The 25,347-nt window shown below is 34.5% G+C and overlaps 5 protein-coding genes across 7 annotated transcripts; 4 read left to right on the forward strand and 1 right to left on the reverse strand.

Moving 5' to 3' along the window:
* The first annotated feature begins 2,291 nt into the window (after positions 1-2,291).
* ACD11 (Glycolipid transfer protein (GLTP) family protein) lies at positions 2,292-5,260 on the forward strand. The gene is made up of 4 exons (XM_022906956.2): positions 2,292-2,745; positions 2,857-3,029; positions 4,252-4,397; positions 4,953-5,260. The coding sequence occupies exons 1-4, from the start codon at positions 2,554-2,556 to the stop codon at positions 5,057-5,059; spliced, it is 618 nt and encodes a 205-aa protein (XP_022762691.2). The 5' UTR covers positions 2,292-2,553; the 3' UTR covers positions 5,060-5,260.
* A 611-nt stretch (positions 5,261-5,871) lies between these two features.
* Positions 5,872-11,946, forward strand: CPSF30 (cleavage and polyadenylation specificity factor 30). 2 transcript variants are annotated; one of them, XM_022906958.2, is made up of 9 exons: positions 6,007-6,677; positions 7,304-7,684; positions 7,753-7,814; positions 8,230-8,281; positions 8,881-9,043; positions 9,253-9,363; positions 9,654-9,722; positions 9,908-9,994; positions 10,654-11,946. In XM_022906958.2, the coding sequence occupies exons 1-9, from the start codon at positions 6,283-6,285 to the stop codon at positions 11,539-11,541; spliced, it is 2,208 nt and encodes a 735-aa protein (XP_022762693.2). In that variant the 5' UTR covers positions 6,007-6,282; the 3' UTR covers positions 11,542-11,946. The 2 variants fall into 2 exon arrangements, with proteins under 2 accessions (XP_022762694.2, XP_022762693.2); XM_022906959.2 differs by lacking the exons at positions 7,753-7,814; positions 8,230-8,281 and having other exon boundaries at positions 5,872-6,677.
* Positions 11,947-13,336: 1,390 nt separating this feature from the next.
* Positions 13,337-14,749, forward strand: LOC149519846 (uncharacterized). The gene is made up of 3 exons (XM_089743399.1): positions 13,337-13,433; positions 13,592-13,639; positions 13,730-14,749. The coding sequence occupies exons 1-3, from the start codon at positions 13,337-13,339 to the stop codon at positions 14,356-14,358; spliced, it is 774 nt and encodes a 257-aa protein (XP_089599525.1). The 3' UTR covers positions 14,359-14,749.
* Positions 14,750-16,010: 1,261 nt separating this feature from the next.
* On the forward strand, positions 16,011-17,382 carry LOC149519847 (F-box protein At4g00893-like). Its single transcript, XM_089744067.1, has one exon. The coding sequence runs from the start codon at positions 16,099-16,101 to the stop codon at positions 17,236-17,238; it is 1,140 nt and encodes a 379-aa protein (XP_089600193.1). The 5' UTR covers positions 16,011-16,098; the 3' UTR covers positions 17,239-17,382.
* Positions 17,383-17,940: 558 nt separating this feature from the next.
* On the reverse strand, positions 17,941-24,958 carry LOC111308561 (uncharacterized protein At5g08430-like). Of its 2 annotated transcripts, none has more exons than XM_089744072.1 (11): positions 24,784-24,958; positions 24,465-24,566; positions 23,698-23,777; positions 22,959-23,146; positions 21,756-22,635; positions 21,121-21,233; positions 20,634-20,693; positions 20,000-20,050; positions 19,676-19,747; positions 19,064-19,316; positions 17,941-18,732 (listed from the first exon to the last, which is right to left on the reverse strand). In XM_089744072.1, exons 1-11 carry the CDS (start codon positions 24,930-24,932, stop codon positions 18,191-18,193), a joined length of 2,490 nt encoding a protein of 829 aa, XP_089600198.1. In that variant the 5' UTR covers positions 24,933-24,958; the 3' UTR covers positions 17,941-18,190. The 2 variants fall into 2 exon arrangements, with proteins under 2 accessions (XP_089600198.1, XP_089600200.1); XM_089744074.1 differs by having other exon boundaries at positions 24,465-24,581.
* Positions 24,959-25,347: the final 389 nt, after the last annotated feature.

Raw genomic sequence — 25,347 nt, forward strand, 5'->3', positions numbered from 1 at the left:
AAAAAAAAAAAGAGCCTTAAGTCAATAAAGACTGAAAAGGTTGACAAAAAAACGAATTAACAAATTTTTTTATTAAATATTATTTATTAAATATTAAATATTTATTTTTATTAAATATTAAATTAAGGCTCCATTGGAGAATTCAGACCTAAGCATTAATCAAGAAGCGATGGGGACGACGGAACCCGTGAATGCAGAGGATTCTATTGAAATCGAATCCTAATGATTTATCGGGTAGGATGGTGAAACAAACCAGATACCACTTTATTTCTTTTTATTCTGTTATGATTCTGAGAGGTCATGAGTTAACCCGACAACTAAAATAGATATTAAAAGAGTAAATATTGGCTCGCGCATATTTTATTTTCATTTTAAAAATTTTATTTTTATTTTCATTTTAAAATTTTTATTTTCATTTTATTTGATTGTTAAATTTTGGTCGATCTGAGATGAATATGATAAAAAAAGATAAAATAAAATAAAGATTTGTTATAACATTATAAGACATTATTTATAAATAGAATACATGTTTAATTACTTATATATATATATATATCCAAACAAGATATACAAATTTATAATAGATCAAATAAAATCTCAAATAGATCAGATAAAATCTCAAAACAAAAAATCTCAGGATTCAATATATTATTCAGTAACTACCTATATATCTTAAGAATAAAATAAAATATTTTTTAGTCATTTTTTTCGTGAGGAGCTAGATGAGAAGAAACTCTCATGTTCAGTTATGTAGTAGAGATGGAATTAATAAACAACCATCAACTATAACCCAAAAAGAACCAGATTTCGTAACCAACATAGAGGAAGAATGAAAGGAATATCTTATAGAGGTAATCGCATTTGTTTCGGTAGATATCTTCTTCAAGCACTTGAACCCGCTTGGATTACATCTAGACAAATAGAAGTGGGGCGCCGCGCAATGACATGAAATGTACGCCGTGGTGGAAAAATATGGGTACGTATATTTTCAGACAAATCAGTTACGGTAAGATTTACAAAAACACGTATGGGTTTGGGGAAAGGATCTCTCGAGGATCATAAAAATTATAATATGATATGATAAAATAATATTACAAATAATATTAAATTAAATAATATAATTTTTATTTTATGTTTAATATATGCAATAATTAAGATATGATAATTTTATTTATTAATCAAAATTATTATTTCTCAAATTTTATTCGATTTAAGTTATTGATATCATTTTTATGAGTATAATAAAACATATAAATTAAATATCATAATTTAAAAATAATATTTCAATTTGAAATGCTTGAATTATCATTTGTCATGAAAATTATTAATTATTCTTATAATCCTATTCATTTTTAAAAATAAACCAAACATGCATTAAATTTATTATTATTTTATTATATCTATTATTTTATATACCAAACATGATTTAAAATTGTTAAATAAGATTTTAAGAATTATGATAGGTGCTCGAAATATATTTTCCAATTTAACAATTTTAAATTAAGCTTGACTTTATACGATTTGGCATGTTTAATGTTTTTTACTTTATTTATTTTATTATTTATTATTTATCTTGATGAAAATTAGGAAAAATGCAAAAAATAGAAAAAAGTTATAAAAAGATTTTTAAAAAAATAAATTCGAAGACATGGAACCTAAGACATTAAAGAAATAGTTGGATTGATTTTGAAAAATTTTGGAAAAAAAAAAAAACCAAATCGAGCAAATTTGAAAAAAAAAAGAAAAGGAAAGGAAATGAAAGGAGACGATAATAAGATTTGGAATCCGATATTCTTAATTTCTTCACATTAATGAAGATTTTTAGCATTTAATCCTCTATAAAAACAACCCATCAGTGAGCAATCTTAGACAGTAATCACGTATGAGAAATACAAACACAACGACAATCGAACAATGTTTTGAGCCACGACAATCGCAAACATGGAACAATCAGCAGTATTACACAACAACAAGCAAGTAAAGTAGCGAGAAATAGTAAAAAAAATAATTGACAGAGCAGTAGGACTTAGTTTATGTTTGTTATTACAAGGAATTGGATTGTCATAACGGATTTTGTTTATTGTTTGTTGTTGTTAAATATTTTTATTATATGTAAATTTTAATATAAAAATTTTCATTATATTATATTTTTATTATTATTATATTTAAATAAATATATTTTTTTAAATTTAATTTTATCAGTATTATATCTAATTTATCGTTATTAGTATTTTTAATCTTACTATCCAGTACAACTCGCTTTTAACTATACAATCACACGCGGATTAAGTAAGATAACGTGGACAGAAGGACCAAAGCAGAAAAGCTGCAAAGCTGAGCTGTTCGAGTTCCAAAACCAGCGCCGAACAATCTTAATCCATAACAGAATATGCCTCATGAATAGCCAAACAAGCCCCAAGCATTGTACCCTTGAGTCCTCGATCCCCTTCTCTCTGCGTCCTGGCGCAGCAACGAATATCCCCTTCGCCAAATTGACCATACGCGGACAAAGAATTTAACTTTGAGAGAGAGAGAGAGAGAGAGAGATCAGCAATGGCGGATTCAGAGAACGAAAAGACACTGAGAAAAATCGCCGATGCCTTCAAGGAACTTGCGGCGACGGTTAACTCGCAAACCGCGGATATGGAGGTGGCACCTTTTTCACGCGCCTGTTCTTTCGTCTCTCCTCTCTTTGGTTGTTTAGGCATCGCCTTCAAGTTCGCTGAAATGGATTACGTAGCTAAGGTATGAATTTTCCACGATTCATTCAATTTAAAATGTTTAATACAATAATTTTACAAATTTTGAGCGATAAACAACAAAAAAAGTTTCACCCAAACAATTTGGTGATTACAGGTTGATGATCTTGAAGAGGCGTCAAAGTCAATTGCAACGCTAAATGCGATGCTTGATAGGGATATGGAGGAGAATTGTGTGAGGAAAGGTGGGAGTCATACAAGAAACCTTTTGAGAGTGAAACGTGGCCTTGACATGGTCAGGGTACTCTTTGAACAAATTGTAGCTACAGAGTAAGAATCCTCAATGCTTATATACAATTCAAACTAAATTATCAAGCTGCTGCCAATTTGTTTATAACTCAATTTGATTAGTTTATTAGCATTTTCATTTGCTGTTACAACTTACAACCTCTACAAAGATTTCAACACAAAAAATGTGTATGACATACTTTGTAATAATGGTTTCATAATGGAATATAGATATACTGTTTTGCTAGCTTTTTGTCGGTATGGCTTGTGAATCAGCTCTGGGCATCAAATCCTTTTTACTAACATTTTTTTAGGTTTAGGTTTGTGTCTAATTCTTTTTTTCTAGGAATGAGTAACTTTGTTGCAAAATGATTTTGAGAACTCAAATAACATTGGTCTGCCAGTGAAATACGGTCCTTGCTATTTGATAGAAGTGTAACCTAAGTTTTTAACTCACGGCTGGAGTGATTGGTACTGGTATTCATTTACTGTGTTAAATGGCTTCCACTTCATACCAGCTTAAGATGATTCCACAATTTGGTGTTCAAGAAAAAAAAAGGAAATAAGCAAGTGGCAACCCACCTCCTTTTAGCATGACTGTTTAGGGTCTGCTAAGTGAATCAGGTCATGTAGATCTCTTCTGTATTCTTCAATTCAGATGACATATGCTCCTGTTTTCTGTAATACTATTGCATCTAATTAATTAGGTACTGGTTTAGTTAGATATCATTGTTTTCCAATGAGCTTGAGAGAAATAAGCAATTTTTTATCGTCGTTATTATAACCCATGTTACATGGAATAGAACATATGCCTTTCCCAATAATCTTCTGTAAAAGCTTCTTTGTTTTGCTGCAGGCTTGTGTATAGTTTTTCTAGATTTTTTTTTTTCATTTGAGAGAAATTTTAGTAGATCTTTAGAGTCACGTTATGTTTACATATGGTTGAAAGTTAGCTTTGGAATTCTCAGAAGACCGATTGAGAAAAATATCCTTTGTGCAGTTCCATAAGTATTAAGCTTAGACGATAGGAGCTGGAATGCTAGTTTGCCTGTTACATTAGCTTTGGTATCAGTGACCTTTATGGTTAACTATGCAGCAAATTAAACAAAAATTTATTGTATTGACTATTTAGGCAGGAAATCTCATCTGAAGGTACAAATCAAGGAAGTGATGGTTTCAACTTGCAGATATAAGCGGACTGCAATTAATTGTGAGGTTGAAATTGTTGAATGAGTTTTTAACACCATTGATCTTTCCTTTGCAGGGGGAATTCCTTAAAAGGACCAGCTTCCAAGGCCTATGCTCAGGTATTTGCACCCCACCATGGGTGGGCAATCAGGAAAGCTGTAGCTGCTGGGATGTATGCCCTCCCTACAAGGGCGCAGCTGTTGAAAAAGCTAAATGAAGATGGTGAGTGCATGTATAATTTGGCTTTTGCAATCAAATAACTCTCAATAAAGTACTTGATGCAGATGCTGTACGTGGTGCTCTTACCTGTTTTGATTAGCTTGTGGTTGAAAATGTTACATCCCGCTGAGTGGAGGTGTTTGATGGCACGAAACTAAAAACATTGACCTATGCGACCTATGGTAGATTGAACATAAAGGGAATTATGATTGTGTTTCTATTTGATGTTTCCTTTTTCTCAGGAAAGATATTACACAATTTGATAACAAATTAGTAGAACCATACACTTCAGTCTCTAGCATAGGAATTGGTTTGCAATCAACATGTTTTCTTCAAGATTGGATGAGGTTGTAATCCTTGATCATGTTTGAAAAACCATATTTTGAATTGGGAGGTGAGAGATTAGGTTGAGTAAAGAACATGCCATGCGGTTAGATGGTCGGATGAGATGGCAAGCCCCATCCTGCAGCACTGCTGCTGCACAATTTGCCCTATCTGTATTATTTTAAAAGTATTTGACTTGTACTCATATTATTTCTCCACTTCCTTTCCTTGCAGAGGCGTCAGCGAGGATTCAAATGCAAAACTATGTAGCAGCATCTGCTCCTGTCATTTTGTACATTGAAAAACTCTTCCTTTCAAGAGACTTGGGTGTGGATTGGTAAAAGATATTGAGTCTCTGTTTATCGTGATAATGTCAATCAAGCAAAATAAACTAGCTATTAAGTCGCGTCCATTAGTCCATTTTTCCTTCTTTTTTGCCTCTTTTTCCTTGTTCAGAACACTCTTGTACGCATCCTACAAACTTCTGTATGGTTGAAACTTGAAACTGAAAACAAATACATGATTGTTAGTTATTAGTGTGATATGAATTGAATTTTCATAGCTCTTTTTTATTTGGAATAGATCATATTGCTTGGTGGTCTAGCATACCAGCAACATGACAGCTTTTGAAGGGTTTCGGTTAAACGTTTTGACTCGAGTTGTCCCATGCTTGGGAGTCGTTCCATGCTTGGGCTTCATTCTATTTTGTTCGGTCCTCACTAAAATATTGCGCAGGGGAAGACTTTGACGAAAATTTTTAGATGAAATTTATAAAGTTCTTACTTAAAAACAATTAAATTAAAATTAAAATCGAAAATAAAAATTGAAAGAATAAAAATTTTGTTATATAAATAAAGTGTGTAAAATTTAAAAAAAATTTAATAAAAATTTATATATTTTTATATAAATATTTTTAATAAAAATATTAATATAAATTTTATCATTGAATAAATATGATTAAATTTAAATTATAAATAATATTTTAAATAATTTTTATCTTAAAATTTATCAATAATTTTTTATTAAATTATTATTTTTTTAATTTTATAAACTTCACTTAAATAAATATTCGTTATATTTATATGGTATCATTAAATTACTGTTAAAAGTTTTTTTCTTTGTTTAAGATGATAGTTTTTTCTAAAAAAAAAAAGGGGATAAATCTTAAAAAGTAGTTTTCAATTGTCATCACGTTTTTATTAGTTTTAAAACCATTTCCAATTGTCAGCGGCCGAAGGGGATGGAGCCCATTAATTTAGAAATGTATATTTTCTTCATTTTTAAACTCAGGCGGTTTCAATTGCCCCCAACCTCTCCACCACACCCCCCCCCCCCCCCAAAAAAAAAAAAAAAACTAAGGCGGTTTGCAGATCTGACACCGTAAAGGCTTTCAATTTCCTATTTTCCAAGCAACCAAACCCAGTGTTGAAAAGCCCACCCCTGTTTCTGGACCGTCTAATTGGGCAGCAACCCAACCTAAACTCCTTTTCTCTCTCATGATTTCTGGCAATAAACCCTAAACCAACCAAAAGAGGGAAAACACAAACAATCGCGCGCGTAGACTATGGATGATTCGGAGGGAGGTCTCAGCTTCGATTTTGAAGGCGGTCTCGATGCTGCTCCCACCGCCCCAACCGCCTCCATGCCCGTTGTCAACTCCGATCCTTCTGCTGCCAACAACAATAATAACAGCAACTCCGCCGCCCCAGGTGCTGTCCCCGCTTCGACAAATGATCCCTCCGCCGTTCCTGGTGGCGGAGCTGGGCGAAGGAGCTTTCGACAGACCGTATGCCGGCATTGGCTCCGCAGTCTCTGCATGAAGGGCGATGCCTGCGGTTTCCTTCACCAGTACGACAAGTCCCGCATGCCCGTCTGCCGGTTTTTTCGGCTCTTTGGTGAGTGCCGCGAACAAGATTGTGTCTACAAACACACCAACGAGGATATCAAGGAGTGTAACATGTATGTCTTTCTTTTTGGCTTAAATATGCTTGCATTATTTTTATATTTTATATTGATTTAATTCCTTGCACTATCTTCCCGTTGTTCAATAGGATTTGAGTTATCTCAGAACACCTAGACTAAGGCTGAAACAAAGTGCGATTTTCTATTGAATGTACCTTATAAGATGAGCCCTATTGGTCTATGAATTTTATCTCAGTGAATTTTGTTAGTAGCTGGTAGAAATTGTGCTTTAAATTGGTAAAGCTAACTGAAAAGGATGATTAGTACTTTGTTTTGGACGTCATTGGATCTCCAAATCATTTTTGTTATTCTTGAATTTTGTTTATCTAATTTAAAGGAGAAAGGTAAAAGGAGATGGCATTGTACGAAAAGGGGGGGCATATTAGGGTTAAGTTGCGAAGAGAATGTGAACAAACTGGAAATAAAAGCCTAATTAGCGTTTCTTAATGCAGATGCAAGTAAGAAGGAGATTGTCTAGCTACTTTATCACTTTGTATGCTAATATTACGTCAAATATAACTTACCTTTAATGCACCTTGAAACACTGGTATTTCTTAAATATATTAGTGTCAATTCTGTTTTATCATTAGGATGATTACTAATATGCAATTTCATGGTTGCAGGTACAAGCTAGGTTTTTGTCCTAATGGTCCTGACTGCCGATACAGGCATGCAAAGCTTCCTGGACCTCCACCTCCTGTTGAAGAAGTCTTGCAGAAGATTCAACAATTAAGTTCTTACAATTATAACAACAAATTTTTTCAACAAAGGAATGCTGGCTTTCCCCAACAAACTGAAAAATCTCAGATTCCACAAGGTCAAAACAATGTAAACCAAGGAGCAGTTGCAAAACCTTCAACAACAGAATCTGCTAACATGCAGCAGCAGCAGCAAGTTCAACAGCCTCAACAACAGGTCAGCCAGACCCAGATTCAAAATGTCCCCAATGGTCAGTCAAACCAGGCAAACAGAACTGCTATACCTTTGCCTCAAGGAATATCTAGGTGTGTTCGGAGTCCTGGGGTCTTTAATTGGGTTCTGTAAATCATTAATTGTATTTTATTTTGGACAGAGTTATGAGATGTCCTTCAATCAATAATAATTTCCAAAACGAATTCTGCCATCATCTATCAGGTGTAATTAGTTTCCTGAAAACCTAAACTAGTTAGTTGTTCTTTTTTCTAAACATTTATGCTGTATTATTCAAATTTGATAATTTGAATGATTTACCATTCTCTTCTGTGTTCTTTTTCTCCTCAAGCTCTTATATTTTTATTTTGAAGGGGCATTTTAAAATATGTGAATACTAGTGCTATCTAATCTACTTGTAAACTCTTGGCCTAGATGGTACAGTTAAGTGTTGAATTGATCAACCTTTTCTTCTCATGTTTTCATCTGCCTAAGAAGAGAAATGAAGTTATTGTAAGCTAAACTTTCTGAAGCTTTAGACACAACAAACAATTTTCTCGTGGTGAAAAGGATTATTCTTCTATGGCCTATAAGGTTGAGGGAAGAAAAATAATATGTTGTGTTTTTTCTTTTATTTTAGAATTTTGGAGTACTTTTCTACAACTGGACCATGTTGTTTGCAAGGATGTAAGGTACTCTGATGTCAGGGTGTTTTTTTCCTAGTTTTGTTGGTTTAGAAGTCTGAAAGAAAATTGGTCCCTTTATTTCTATGTGCATAACTATTTTGCCACATTTGAATAAGTTTTCAGTTTGCTGTATTTTCCACTTTATATGTTATTGTATCTGGTAAGAGAAATGACAGATTAGAGGATGGTAGGAAGAAGAAAGTGGTTTACATGAACAATAAAGAAAGAAAGTTTCTGAAAGTAGTTATTGTATTTGTTTTGCATTTGTCTATCTGTTGAATGGGTTGAAAACTAATATGCCTAAAAACCCTTAAGTTTAAGTTCAGCTTTATAATTGACAATCTAACTGTAGCAAGCCATATGTCTTGAACTGCATATTATATTACTTTGTACTTAAAACAGCATTGATTTAGTGATTTATTACTGTTGTTAACTTTCATCTTAGCTGTATCTGTGGCAGTCTTCTGCCTTATAACCTGCTGACAGATTCTGTTTGCTGTTCTATTATTTTTTTTTCTGAATTTGACATCATTTGAGTGTTAAATGATGTGTCATTTTTATGAATAACTTTGATATGATTAATTTCTTTAAATATTGCACCGTAGGTATTTTATTGTTAAAAGTTGCAACCGCGAAAATCTAGAACTATCCGTTCAACAAGGTGTATGGGCAACTCAAAGAAGCAATGAAACTAAATTGAATGAAGCATTTGATTCTGCTGAAAATGTGATTTTGATCTTCTCTGTTAACCGTACTCGGCATTTCCAGGTAGTTCAGAAATCTAATATCCTCCTATCTATTCAATTTGAGAATCGGTACCTGTGTTATTCTGAAACAACTTGTTACCCATATCTTACTAGCTCTTACATCACCATCTAGTCAGCCCTCAATTAGGTTTTATAATATTATCATTAGTCCAAAATGCTGCCTTTTGTCTCTTATGATGTGTTAGTTATTACCTTGTCTTGGCTTATTAGGGTTGTGCCAAGATGACATCCAAAATCGGTGGATCTGTTGGTGGAGGGAACTGGAAATACGCTCATGGAACTGCACATTATGGACGAAATTTCTCAGTAAAATGGTTAAAGGTACATTTCTCAACCCCCTCTCCCCCCCCCCCCCCCCCCCCTTCTCTCCTTTAGAACAAAATTTTCTATGAAGCTAAGTTTTAAGGAACCATAAAAGTTAAAGATATTCTTAGCATGGAGTTTACTTTGATATTGTGTTTATTAGATCTAATCTTGCTACATTTATAGTGGCTGATTAGTTTAATGCCCTCTATTAGATGCTATATTTTGATTTTTTTGGGCATGCATAAAGAACATTCTTTACAAATGTTGTGAGCTTCTTATGATTAACTGCTGTTCTTGATATGTAGTTATGTGAGTTGTCCTTCCACAAAACTCGCCATTTGAGGAACCCCTACAATGAGAACTTACCAGTAAAGGTATATTTTCCATAAAAAAAATTTTGTCAATTAATTAGGTTAATACTCTGGTTTATGTGAATTATATATCTGCTTTTACCATGTATCTTTATCTGCAGTAAGCAATGGGCAATATTTTGGCACAATGCTGTTGTTTTGGGTCGATTATACTTTGAACCTTATTGCTCTGCTTCGTGCACTTGCAGATAAGTAGAGATTGTCAGGAGTTAGAGTCTTCTGTTGGTGAGCAGTTGGCCTCCTTGCTTTATCTTGAGCCAGATAGTGAGCTTATGGTATGCTTATTCTATTTTATTTTTCTAATTTGAACATTAATGGAAATGGAATTATTAAAGTATGGGAAAAATAAAAAGAAGGAAATAAACGAAAAGGGAGGGAAACAAGTCTTGTGTTCTAGTGCTTGCTTGGATGCTAATTACTAATTAGTATAATCTCTTTTATATACCAAAATTTGAGGTCCTTGTATGATATAAGTGTGGGTTAAAGACACAGGTTAATATCCTCCTGCTTGTAAATCATACCATGCAGGTGGCAGTAGTGATAAGGTTGTCTAGACTCTAGTTTTTTGGAGTTGAGCAATGATGTTGAGCTTACAAGATTAGACTCATGAGTAGATTGATGAACAATCTATCTGTTTACTTCATTTTCTGTGGGAAATTGGTTTAGACACTGACAGACTGAGACACATTACAATTTGCATATAGTGTCTGAGAGATTATAAGACTACTGTTGTTTTGAACTACTTAAAGAAGATAATATTTGAAACATATTTGTTTGGGTTATAGCATTGCCTTCATTTTTCCATGCTTTTCGTTGAGGAAATAAAAGCAGGCTGCATAAGACTTACATTTTGACTTTCCCTTCATTTTATTGGATGTCCACAATGAATGGATTTGTATGTTAATATTCCATTTTTTATTCCCATGGGATACAGGCAATTTCACTAGCAGCAGAATCAAAACGAGAAGAAGAGAAAGCAAAGGGGGTCAATTCAGATAATGGAGGAGAGAACCCAGACATTGTTCCATTTGAGGACAATGAAGAAGAGGAAGAGGAAGAAAGTGAGGAGGAGGATGAAAGCTTTGGTGCTGCAGCTCAGGGAAGAGGAAGAGGCAGAGGAATCATGTGGCCCCCTCACATGCCACTAGCCCGTGGTGCCAGACCCATGCCTGGGATGCGAGGTTTTCCTCCTATGATGATGGGTGGTGATGGCTTTTCTTATGGACCAGTTACACCTGATGGTTTTGGGATGCCAGATCTATTTGGTGCTCCTCGCCCTTTTGCTCCATATGGACCAAGATTTTCTGGAGATTTTCCAGGTCCTACATCTGGCATGATGTTTCCAGGTCGACCTCCACAACCTGGGGCAATGTTTCCATCTGGTGGACTGGGGATGATGATGGGTTCAGGGCGTGCTCCATTTATGGGGGGTATGGGGCCCACAGGTGCAAATCCTGCTCGAGGTGGCCGGCCTGTTGGCATGCCTCCTATGTTTGCCCTACCTCCAGCACCTTCCTCTCAGAATTCTGGTCGGGCTATTAAGAGAGATCAGAAGACACCAACTAATGATAGATACAGTGCAGTATCGGATCAGGGCAGAGGTCAGGAAATGGCTGGTCCAGGGGGCGGGTTGGATGATGAGACACAGTATCAGCAAGAAGGACAAAAGGCTCACCACGGAGATCAGTTTGCTGCTGGAAACAGCTTCAGAAATGATGACAGTGACAGTGAGGATGAGGCACCCAGGAGGTCAAGGCATGGGGAAGGGAAGAAGAAACGAAGAAGCTTAGAAGGGGAAGTTGCCACTGGTTCTGATCACTAGATGCAACTTGCTTTGAAGTTGTTAGTGATAGTGCCGTCAGTCATACCTGCTCGCAACCACATTCTCTTGACGGTGTTAACTGCCATTGTAGAACATTTTTAAGCAACTGACTTGCATATCTAGATCCTTTTAGCTTCCAATTGGCAGTTTGGAATGCCGGAGAAAGACGTGTTTAGATTGTGTTTTGGTGTATTATTTTTGCCTAAAAATGTCGAATCATATTTTTTATTGTGTATAATTATGCACCAGATCACGGGAAGGGTGATAGATACGCGTAGCATTATGTATTGTTACGAACAGCGTTATCCTACACGTAGCTGTTCATCCTACATGTTTATGTAAGATTTCCTATGTAGTAAGGAGAAGGGAAAGGAAAGGAGGAAAAAAAAGAGGCTTTTCATTGGAGCTGGCCACAAATTTTTTTTTTTTTTTTTAAGTTTCTTTAAAGACTTAATTGGAACTAGAATTATGTTTTACTGTTTACAATAAACTGTTACAAGAAAATTGAACGTAAAGCAGCTGGTACATCCAGATCATATCTTTGCATCAGCAGCATCATTTTTAAGCAAACAAACAATGTTAATGATCTTATCCTGCAAACAGACATCGAAACTTTTCTCAAATTCCTCCAACGCAATTCCATATTGTGCAGCGTGATAACCACATTTCCAAAACTGATTGTCTTCTGTGGTTTTGGACTCCTTCATTTTATTAGTGTAAAAATGCAAAAGATAATTATCATATTCATCAGTGCTATCCAGAAATTGTTTTCTGGAATTCTCATCCAGGTACTCAATTGAATCTTGAAATGCAGTAGCCATAGCATTTGACTTTTGCCTTCTGACAGTATACTCTTGATCAAAACGAGACAATACAAAATCCTTGTCTTCATCAAGTTTGCACTGATTGGTGTATTGTCGTATCTTTCCTTTCCCGGCTACCTCTTCTATATTGATCTCTGCCCATGTCATCTTTCTTTCAATTTCTTTAATTGCCTCCTCGGAATGTATAAGAGCCTTCTCAATTAAAACTAGTGGCTCAATTTCCATATTCTGTACTTCTGCATTGGGAAGGCTGCCTGAAGTAATCAATTTAAATCTCAACCACAAAATTATAACTAGCATCAAATTCATAAAATCCATTGTGAATTCTAGCACTGCTAGATTCCGCTTTCTCAGTTGGCAAAGCCTCCCTCAATCTTTTTCCCTTCTTGGGATGGAACTTCCTTCTGAATGGTAAGGACCTTATACGCTATGATTGGAACCATCCCATGATTGCATCTTTTCAGATTTGAACTCTTGAAACTTTGCAGATGCTGCTTCACAGCCTAACATCGTAGCATGTAGATCATGTAGGAGCTGACTCAAATTATATTCAAGATCCCAACTCTCTACCACTTTCCGAGTCTCATGTTTTTCATGGCCACGGCTTTTGGTCATCCTCTTCTCATCAAGTCGTTCACCTCCTTCTACTATCTTCTTTTTCAGAGCCTCAAAATGTTTTCTCAGAATTCAAACAATTTCCCAATTAAAAGAAACACTATCTTCTGGCTTAAGAACACCAAATACTGGAAAAGACCTTAGTTTCTCCTTTTGGACAAAAGTCTTAATATTTTCTACCACACTTGGACTAAATCCATACATCCCAATTATCACATAACTCAACCCCTTCTGATTGCATCTTGAATCTTCTTAGTAATGCTTTGGTCAATATTTTTGAGATAGAAAACTTGTATGCAAATTTCTTTGTAACTGTGGTCGAGAAGAACCGCAGCCATTGACGATGTTAGAGAAAAATGAGACTAAAATTCAAGAACCGCAAAGAGATGGAGGAGGAGGAAGGCAGAGAGAGAGGGTGTTCTGGCGCTAAAAAATTTGGGTTTGCAATTTGCGGTTAGGTGACTAGGGGACTCGTGGGAGTGATTGATATATATAAAACCCGAACCAGTTTTGCTTACCAAACGAAGGATGGATACCTCGTCGAAGAGTATTGAAGTGGCCACACGCCTTGAGCCCGGTGGTTAAGTCTCTGAGAATTTGAGGAATTTAAGGCCCAAAGCTCAAAACATCTCAGAACCCGGGAAAGAAAAACATTTATGGTGAGTTTGTACGGTAAATTAGTAGATTTATAAAAATGTTTAGATATTGTTAACAATACGAAAAATTAAAAAAATAAATTTTATAATAAGTTTTTGTAATTAAAATTAGAGAAAATAAAAGTTGGGTGAAAAAAGAAAATATAATAAATGTGGGCTGTTTGTTCAGATCTGATGAAGAAATCGCCATCAGCACATGTCGCCCGGGTGATGAGTCTTGGAAGACTTTGAAGTTCCCAGCCTTTTGTCCGGGTAATAGATATAGTTTGCCATCAAGCGCAACCTATTTAGCTGCATCCTTTTACTGTCTTTTCACAGGTGGTGAACTGGGTGCATCCAATCTCGCTCTCCAAGAGTGGACATTACTTGTAAAACACTGGCCAGGGCCAGACCCAAATATGCATTATTTTTTGGCTGAGTTAATTGCAATTCCTAGATGTTCATGTCTACCGTATAAGCCTGATAAACTGTTCAAGTTTGATTTCTCGGAGAAGTGTTGGGTTGAGGAATTGAATATAAAGGAGCTAGTACATCCAGATCTTACAATCTTATCAAGCCCTCAAGCAATGGGGGAATTAGCCAGTACTGATCAGACCTTTCATCTATATGCATGTATATTTCCAGAAAAAAGGAATTCACGTAACAAGTTGAAATTAATATTGATTGAGCCTCCTCTAAATGGTGTTTGGAGAAGACGTGACTTAGTGCGTGGTCGTAGCTAAATGCAGATATGCTTTATGTGCCTTTCACAAAGGAAATCGGTTTATTATTATTATTGTTAAACTTTATATTGTTGTAATCTTACTCTGTAAATATGTAATTGTGCTATCATCAATTTCATCCTGTACAGGACTAGACAGGTAAGTCTACTATTTGTCAATATGCAATGGTTCAGAATGGAGCAAGATATAATAAAAAAATTCACCAAGAAAATAAAATAAAATAAAATCACTTCATTCTTAGTAAGGGGGTTGCTTGAATTCATATTCAAGAGAATTTTACTTCAATCCATTATGGACAACCAATATCCTCTCAGAAACCCGTCCTTTGTTTCCAAGAATTTTACGGCAGCCAGTCTGACACAACTGACATGAAATTGATTTAACTTGAAAGTTCAAGATTTTATATAGTTGTCAGGGACAAGAAATTAGCATTTTCAGGTGGTTCAGAAATCTGATATCCTTTATATATCTATTCAATTTAAGAATCAGGACCTCTGTTATTTCGTTCGAGATAACTTATTACTAGGTCTTGCATTTCTATCTAGTCTGTCCTCTATTAGGTCTTAATTATATTATCATTAGTCCAAAATGTTGCCTGTGTTAAGTATTAAATTGTCTTGGCTTATTAGGCTTGTGCCAGATCATTTTGGCCTTCCCGTCCTTTTGTTCCATATGACCAAGGTTTTCGTGAGATTGTACAGGTTCTGCATCTGGCATGATGTTTCCAGGGCGACCTCCACAACCTGGGGGCAATGTTTCCTGCTTATTGTCTTGGGACGAGGATAGGTCCGGGGCATGCTCTATTTATGGGGGTAAGGGTTAGTAGTTGGGTAAAATTTAAAGAAAGAGCAAATCTCGATCACCATATCAATTTTTCTATATTGATATTTGATAAATATTATTAAATTATATGTTTATCATATATATTATCAACATTTTTTTAACATGAATTAAAAATATTTTTTTATTTAAACCATAAAAATTGTTTATGATCAATCAATCATTTTTTATTACGTGATATTTATATGAAAAATTTTACAAAATATTAAACAAATTTATTTAACAAGTAACATATATAAAATAAAATTATATTCATTAGATGTCATATAGACGCAAAAAGTTAAAAATATTATAATAATACATTATTTAAAAATTTTGAAGTAAAATTATGTATTTTTTTTCTTTAAATATCAATTATGCTTTCCTAGTAGTTTCATGAACCAAGTGAAAGTTATCATAAAACAAAAGGAAAGAAATTATTACATCACGCGAATAAAAAATAGGCTCATTCTCCAAGTTTAAAAGTCTTTAAAAGAGCATAGTATATTTCGTACATTTTTTTTTTATAATGTTATAATTATTCAATCAAAATAAAAATTTATATAAGAATTTGTCTCTTATAAATATAAATTTTATATAAATTGATAGATATTATATAATTTTAAATTTTAATTAATTAATTATACTATAATAGATAAAATCTCTTTAAAAGTGCACAGGCCTTGAGCCGAATGGTTAAGACAGCAACGCATGAGCAAGTGAGAAATTTCAGGCCTACCTTCATTGTATTGTATCTAAGAACCCAAGAAAGAAGGATTATAAACTTAAAGTTACCTCGTAGAATTCGACTTTTTAAAACAATTGAATTCTTATCCAATTTGATAACGGAAAGAGAAAAAACACATAAACCTACTATATATATTTAAGATAATTGGTGATTACTGATTCTTGTTGGAGAAGATGGAAGGAGCATCAGAGATGATGGAGGCTGTGGGACAAAAAGAAGACGAAGGTATGGCTTTGCGAGACAGGGAAGAAAGAGATTGGTCTGAGCTTCCCAGTGATATTGTTGGACACATAATGGGGAAGCTTTATTGGTCAGATCGAATCCGGATGCATGCAGTTTGCAAGAGTTGGCTGCAAGTACCCCTTCATTTGATTCCGACCATTGATAAAGCTGCATGGTTAATGTCTTTCGTATGGCTGCGAAAATCTTGGGTTGACGGAGTCTTCAGCGTTTGTAAGCTTAGGGATACCTCGGTCGGTAAAACCGTATACATCGATAACGGCATTAAGGGAAAAGAGAGAGCTATTTTTGATAGAGCTTATTTCGAGACTGCTAGATACGGTTGGGTGCTTTTTCGGACAAATCCAGGGTGTGGGTTTTGTCAGTTCTATTGCTTTTTCTTGTACTCTCCCTTCACTAACGAGGTTATTGAGCTGCCCGAATTGGACATAGGCCGTTCTCCAGCATGGGGCTGCTACCTGGTTGCCACATTTTACTTGAGTTCAGCAAACTCAGAATGTCTTGTTTTCTGTTTGTTCAGATCTGATGAAGGTATCGTCATCAGTTCATGTCACCCAGGTGATGAGGCTTGGAAGACTTTGAAGTTTCCAGACTTTTATCCGGGTAATAGATATAGTTTGCCATTGAGTGCAACCTATTTAGCTGGATCTTTTTACTGTCTTTTCTCAGGTGGTGAACTGGGTGCATTCAATCTTGCTCTCCAAGACTGGACATTACTCGTAAAATACTGGCCAGGGCCACACCCATATTACATCCATTATTTTTCGGCTGAGTTAATTGCAATTCCTAGATGTCCATGTCTACCGTATAAGCTTGATAAACTGTTCAAGTTTGATTTCTCAGAGAAGCGTTGGGTTGAGGAATTGAATATGAAGGAGCTAGGACATCCTGATCTTACAATCTTATCAAGCTCTCAAGCAATGGGGGAATTACCTAATACTGATCAGACCTTTGATCTATATGCATATATATTTCCAGAAAAAAGGAATCCTCCTAACAAGTTGAAATTAATATTGATTGAGCCCCCTCTAAACGGTGTTTGGAGAAGACGTGACTTAGTGTGTCGTAGCTAAATGCTGATGTGCTTTTTGTGCCTTTCAAAGAGGAAAGTGCTTTTTTTTTTGTCTGATTCAGTTTTTCATTTTACATTTTTTTATTACCAAGTTCATGTTTGGATTTGTACTCGTCATCATGAATATTTGAATTGATTATCTTATTTTTAAGATTCCTATCATCACAAATTTACAATTCCCAAATTTATCAAATTAGTTTATTTTTATTTTAGTTAATTTAATCAAAATTGTTATTTTTTATTTAGGAAAGTGCTTCCTTTCTAAAGTAAAAGACATGAAGGCAAGCTTCCTTCATATGTATTTTTACTTAGTATTTTCTGAAATCTCGAATAATTAAAAAAAAAAATTAATCTTTTTGTATAAAATTTTTCATTTGCTCATCATTTTCATTTAGATAAAAATAAAAATCAATTGAACGATAGAATCATATTTTATTGTTTTTTTAATATAAAAAAAGATCATAGCTTAAAATGAAAAAATTACAAGTACTAAAAATTTGAATTCAATCCAAAACTTATTGAATATTATCTCATTATAAAAATCAATTGAATTAAATTACAAGTTTAATTGAAAAATTCATGAGAGGATTCCCACCTCTTTTTTAAGCAATTCTTTAAACAGGGATCGTGCATCAATTAGCTAAGCCACAGCCACATGCTCAATTGATAAGTTAATTCAAGTAGTAGAGGTATAAGGGAAAAATGGGGTTAAAGCAAAACATATCATTTTCAATTCCAAGAAAAAGACACTAGAATTTGGACAAGCTCAAGCCTAGTTTTTGGTTCAGTCTGAGAAGTCAAAATTTACTTTGTTGTTGATCATTTAAAACAAACTATAAACATTAAAAAATCTTTGAAGTTAATAGCAAAAGTTAATGTTCTCCACTCCAGTTGCTGTTATTGCTCTTTTGTGCCTTTGGTATGTTTCCCAGACCGCAAAAGATATTCCTTTACTAGCTGTTGAAATTCTGCTGAATAGCATCGGTCAGAAGAACTGCCTCTTCGGGTCTCTGACCATTCTTCAAAACTTTGAATTGTAACTGACCACAGCTAGACTCGCTCCATTCTTTAAGCACTTTCATAGAGTAAGGGCCCTTAATGTTACCTCGTGGACTGATACAATACCACATGGAGCGATCCACATCCTTGAATGTTTGCCAGTTCATTGCACTGGCATCTTGTTTTTCATCATCGCTTAATTCAATCACTTCAAATTGGGTTTCCAGCTTTACATGTCCAGCTATGTCCAGTGGCTGATTTTGCTTTTCCCCAGCAGCATTACCATGTTGCTTTTCCTGAAAAACAGTGCTGGTTTGGCCATCAAAGGATTCTTGTGGCAATAACTGAGGAACAGATCTTGCAGGACAGCTTTGTTTTAATTCTTGAAAAAATTGATTCCCCTCTGTTTCATCACCCTCAACTCTAGTAGGAATCAATTTAGAGTGATGACAATGATCATCAGAAATAAATGCTTTCGCATGTTGCTGCTTTCCTTCTGGAATAGGTACATCAAATGATTTCATTAGGGGCTGCAAGAGCTTGTCAAAGAATGATGGCAACTTTCCGTGTAGGTAAAAGTTTATTTGATATCATTTGATCTAAAATTTCATCAAAATTTTCACATAGCACAACAATGCAGAGATAACACAACCACAAAGTAGCAAAACAAAAAATTAGATGAAAATTCTAGCCTTAGCAATGCTCTTATTCTGATTGAAGTTAGATTTCACCTTTACTATTAAAATCAATTTCATCATTGGACAGAAATAAAACAGAAGCAACTATGACAAACAAAAAATCGCAAATTATAAGCATGCATATCGTACCTGCAGCATCCATTGCATCATTCTGGCAACAAGAAACTCCATTGTTCTCCAAAATACTTGTTTGAATTCTAGGAAATGATCTCAGGGCTGATTCTGATGAGGCTTTATGTTCTTCTTTCTCTCCTCTAGGAGAGTCCTTACAGGCAAGTTCAGGCCCCGTAACATCAGCAACCACTTCTGGAATCTCATGTATTAAGCGTGATTGTTCTGAAGGCATCTGAAGCAGTAGCATTCTATCCATGTACTCAGAGAGTGTACAAAAATATCCAGGTTAAGGGTCATTTATCTTCTTCTAAAGATATGTACAGTTACTACAGTAAATTTTTTTACGGAAAAGATATGTGTAGTACTTGATAAAAAAGCAAACCAAAACTAACAGAGACGCGTTATGTGCAAGGGTGAGCCCTAGTATATCTAGAGAAGTAAAAATGAAACTAGTATTATGTTCAAATATGGTATTGCAAAAGCATATCAGAGAAAGCTTAAACAAATAGATAATGAGGATCAGACACATTATTGTCGTAGAGTATCCTTCCCATGGAAATACTGACTAATTACTGATGGCTGTCCATGTGTCTTACCATTAAACATGCAAAACATTATCAAAGGATATTCTCTCCTCCATCCTTTCTCATTTGCCCGATTGATCTGGTTTTGCAATAGAGCCAGCTCTTTCATAATCCACTGGCAAATTTTTTTCACGACAATGCAGCAAAATTAGAAGTGAAAATTAATTAAAACATCAAAGACATGAAGAGTGAACTGAAGGAATGATTAGATGTCCCATTTGAACATAGTTTTACTAAAGTCACTAATTACCCATCAATTGTCGACATATTTAAAATCCACCTACAAGGTATTGCATCATGCATCCCCACACTGATAATTTAAACTTCAGAACTCCTAATTCTTAAATATTGAATTCAGAATACATACATGTTTTGTTATATCCTCATGTAGACTTCTGGCTTTCTGCTCAAGCTCCACCTGTGAAACAAGGCATTCTGGTTATTTTTTTTTCTTTTTTTTATTTTTAGTTTCATTCACTAATTGCCATTTTTTCATAGAAGGTCTGTGGCTCTTTCTGTTCTTTGTGTTTTCTTTCCCTTTCTCTTTGCGAGGATAGTGCATGGTTTTGTTCAAGTATGGAAAGTAGAGAAAAATATGAAAAAACTCTTCCATTTCTCCTGAAAGAAACATGGTAATGGAAATATGATGCAAATGAAATGTTAATAGACTGATAAGTTCCATTGGCAGACGTTTAACTTGGTCCAGAATAAAATGCCACAACTTCATTTGGCGTTCATTCTGTGAAGGCAAGCTAGAAAGCAAAATACTCACAGACACAAACCATACCAAAACCTGTAAACACTAATCCTTTATAGCTAAAAACAACAACACAGTTATCATTATTCACCATAACTGTCATCAATGTTTAAAGGTTGCTTTTAGGGCACACAGTATATAAAGAAATGTGAAGAAAATATAGTTATATTAAAGCTGATGTGCAAGAGGTGAACTTGTAGACCAGCTGTAAGTTCCTAAAATAACGTAAAAATTAAGAGCTTACAACAGTTGGCCTTTCAAGCAGGCGAGTTCTCATTCGCCGATTTAGATCCCCCATTTCTTCCTGCACAGGACTAGACAGGTAAGTCTACTATTTGTCAATATGTAATGGTTCAGAATGGGAAAAGATAATGATAAAAAAATTTACCAAGAAAATAAAATTCAATAAAATCACATCATTCTTAGTAAGGGGATTGCTAGAATTCATATTCAAAAGAATTCTACTTCAATCAATTATGGACAACCAATATCCTCTCAGAAACCTGTCTTTTGTTTCCAAGAATTTTACGGCAGCAAGTCTCACACAACTAGTATGAAATTGATTTAATTTAAAAATTCAAGATTTTATATAGTTCTCAGGGATAAGAAACTTCTTATTCCTGTTGATTCTGACCAGCTAACTATAAAGATTCTGTAGTTCTTATTTGAAAAGAAAAAACATGGAGGGACCACGAAAAAAGATGTATTCAAAATATTGACATTATAATTACCTCAGTGAAGTCATCATCTGATAGCTTGCAAACAGGAACATCATTTAGCACGTTAGAAACTTGCAAGTGAATTATAGAATTCATCTCTTCCTTTATTGAAATTTTCTTTAAGCCTGAGAAGAAACAAAATAACCATACGAAGCAGAAGGATAAGTTAGAAGAAAGTAAAGATAAGAAATAAAATAATAGCATTGTACCTTAAGAACATCAAGCACTGAAGCAGTGAGGGTAAAATAAAAATCAAAGGAGATCAAAACAACATAAGTCAGATTATTTTTCCAACAAAGTGTACATTAACCCTTGGGATGCTCTTTCTCTTCTGTCTCCTTGTGAAATTTTTCCCATAGAGCACCTGCTGTATTTTAGAACTATAGTAGATGCTTTCCTAAGGGGAAATTATGCCCCAAGCATATCCAATAAGCCATAACTTGAATGAGAACTATTCGCAAAAATACAATTTCACCTCTCTTTCCATTTACCAGGAACATATAAACATCAAATTAGAGGAGCAACTATCAAAAGTAGCACACATTATAGATAGAGAAGATTTCCTCGGTGCTTCCTTGTTAAAAATACAAAACAGTATATGCTGCTAACACTTGCTAGATGAGATTAATAGTTGTTTAAAAAATTACCTTTAACTTGCACTAGCATGTGAGAATTCTTCTGAAAGTAGTCATTTGGGTCTGACTTTACCCTCACAAAACTTCCCATCATTTTACCATGAAATGTGTCGAGTTGTTTTTCTAGCTCCTGTACCAAACTCCTCTTCAGATAGACAAGATTTATATTGCTAGAAACTATGGCTGCCAAATAACCTTGCCTTGGATTAGGAGCTATTTCCTTTTCCTCAAACTGTCGATGCCTTTTATAAGGCACTAAAATATTATCATCATCTTCTTTCGAACTAAATCCAACTGAATCCTCTGATTGCTCCAAGTTCTCTGCAAAATGAACCGTCAGTAGCTTATAAATACCATTTCTGTTGACTGATTTCCTCCCGAAAAGAGACTGCAACCTTTCATCACAAATAACTTTCTTCTTTTTTTCTGGGTGAAACAGCTTGTGCTCTTTGCAGTATTCTGTAACTACAGTAGCAACATCATACTGAGACAATTCTTGCATCACACTTTTACCAATGGACATAAGAAATTCTGTAAGTTGCTTTGATGCCCATCCAAGGAATTCCTTCTTCCTTGACTTTCCCATTCTTTTAGTCAGAGACTGTTTTCCTTTCTTTCCTGCAGTCAGAGACAGCTTCCCTTTCTTTCTTTTCCTACATTGCACTTGGTTATCACTCAAACCATCATAGTCAGATACATCATCTTCAAAGTCACTGGCATCTTCTTCTCCATAATTGTTGTTTACTTGAAAATCATAATTTTTACCATCCTTCAACATGCGATATGAAGAATGCACTTGTTTTGAAGTTAACCCTTCCTTTCCTTTCACCAACTCCCAATAGCCTTTGAAAAAGAATTCATATGTTTCTCTATCATTAAAGTCTATCTTCACCTACAGATCAACTGGAATATGGTCAGTTAAAGAACAAGGGATAAGAATCTTCTTCAAAGAATATGGTCAGTTCAGTTTATACAGGCCAAAATAAGAAAAGAAATCCTTAAAAAATATAGTAGCATTTATCAATTGAAACTCAGATTTAACATGTATCAATGACCTTTGGCTGAAAAGAACATTGTAGTGAGTTGTCAAGGAAGTCCCTTTAACACCGCATTTCTTCTTTCAAAATTGAACGAGTAATATATTCCATAAGAAATGGAATCTCAAAAGCAGCTTTAAATACATTTTCACACAACTTAATAGGAACAAACCCGCACCCCATTGAAGTTGACATCCTTCTTGTCTTCAATAAGCAGTGCAAGCTCTAAACATGTATTGCAGAAACCCTTTTGCTGTTTGACTACTGCAAATTCAGCATCACAAAGACAGCATCCACAAACAGCAGACGGACAACAAAAGCAGTGAAATTTGGCAGGTTTACCGCAAATGAAGCAATAGTGCCAACCTGAAACATAGATGCACCATGTTAGCAAGAGAAAACCAAAAACGAAAAAACTGTGATAACTTTCAATTAGTCCATCTTGTTACTCTGTTTTAAAATTCCAACTGTCCTAAGAAATAACTGAAAAATTGAAAAAAGAAATGTCAGCGTACTTACTGAACAGTGAACACTATAACATGATTTCATCAATATTTAGTTGCAAAATGGAATATTGTCAGCTTAAAATCTAGTTGAAGTAAGAAATCACATAAGATTAAATTTAGCAGGGATGAATAGCAAATTAGCTATTGCGAATAATGTAAGAATACAAGATTTAATTATCTCATCAAGTTAACTTACATAACATGTTAAATTTAATGTAGGTGAATAGGAAGAAAATCAGTAGAAACTATTCAATGTTGTTTCTTTCACACCATTTAAAAATGTGTTAGAGCATCAAGACTTGGTTTGATTGAAACTTTTGCCTCTTGCCTTCTGCTTTCATAACAAAAGGAGAAAAAAGTCAAACAGCTAAACATGAAGTATGTTCGGCTACCGAAAAAAAAGCAACTTACCACAAAACCAGCGTTCTTCACTCTCCAACAGAGATACATCCCTTCCCACACATTGAGGATGAAAAGTTTTAAGACAATTCCTATAAGAATCAAGTTGCAACAATTATCTTTTTGAAAGAAATGCCGACACCAGGCATTACACTAAATTTTTTAGCAAGCCATAAGTTTGATATATTTTTTTGAAAGACCACAAGTTTGATTTTAAACAGATTAAGATTGCTCTAATCACTATACTTTGCTAATAATAAACTAAGTTAGCAAAATGTCCCCCTGCATTGTCACTGTTTATGTTACTCCAAGTCTTCAAGAAACTTGAATTAGTCATGTAAAACGCATATCCCGACATATAGTTATAGAGTTCAATCCACCGAATATACATATGGGGAGGGGAGGGATCAAGTTAAAACCTTACAAAAAAATTAATGCTACTCATGTCCGTACATATACCCAGATTCAACACTCACCAATCCAATGCAAATAACATAGGTAGGTCACTGTGACACCCTCCTGAAATTATTAAAGTATAATCTTTTCCATTTGTTTTTTTTTTTTTAAAAAAGCCCGATCCTCTCCAAAACAAAACCCATGCTTCTTCTATAGGGCAATATGCAGAGACAGAAATAGTCCTATCATCCCCAAACCAACCCAACACCATATCCTTTATTAATAAATAAATAAAACAACGACCAAGGAACAAAAGAATTGACCTTTTCCTGTTTGTACAAATAATTATAAATGGTTGGGTAAAGGGTTTTTAGAATACTCACTTGTAGTCACAGACCCTGAGCAATCCACCATCTTTGCAAAAGAAGCAGTAATCTTCTGCTATTTCTTCCTTCTTTTTTGTATTCCTCCTTCTCCCCATTTTCCTTCAAAGTTCAAAGCTGCTATCTTTGGTTAGCAATCCACGAAAAAACCATGTCCTTGAGCCCCAATATTTTCTCCAAAACCCTCTTAAACAAATCATTGAAAAAAACCCATTTTGAAAAAAAAAAGAAAAAATAGTCACTTTCGCCTCTTAAAGCTGATAATTACTATGCACTTTGTTTGTTTCCCTCAGTGATCGGCCCAAAGACGGGAACATACCTTTGCTCTTCAGAAGCGATCGACCATAATGTAGCTCTAAAAGTTTTTTTGTTAACCCACCAGACTCCAGAGAGAATATCTGCTATAGAATTAGAGTCTTTTGAGGCTAATTTTTCAAAGCCTGAAAAAGGAAAGAGTGAAGCAATCATAGAGCAATTTGTCTAAAGGACTATTCAAGAATGTGAGAACCCATTCCTCCTGAATATATTTGCCTCGTAAATCGTGACAAAAAAAAAAACCATGGTGGCAAGGGAAATTACTACTACTATTATTTTAAGAAATTTTTTAAAAAATAACGTATAATTATAAAAATACGAGAAGAAAATAAATTACTAATACATTTTAATTCAGAATTATAATTTTATTTTAATTATTCATATTTATCACTTGTAAATATAGCAAATATATCTTTCTTTTTTTTTTTTTATAAATCATATCTATAAAGTTACCCGAATAATGCATGTTTGCACTGTAGCTGATAATGACTAAGAGGCAATTATTAATGCGTACTTGTTTTTTACCCATTAAAGGTGTGATAATAATGTTATTATTTGGCTCTTTTGG

This window comes from Durio zibethinus, chromosome 2, assembly GCF_047325235.1.
Source record: "Durio zibethinus cultivar Kanyao isolate XHJ-2024 chromosome 2, ASM4732523v1, whole genome shotgun sequence".
NCBI classification, from domain to species: Eukaryota; Viridiplantae; Streptophyta; class Magnoliopsida; order Malvales; family Malvaceae; genus Durio; species Durio zibethinus.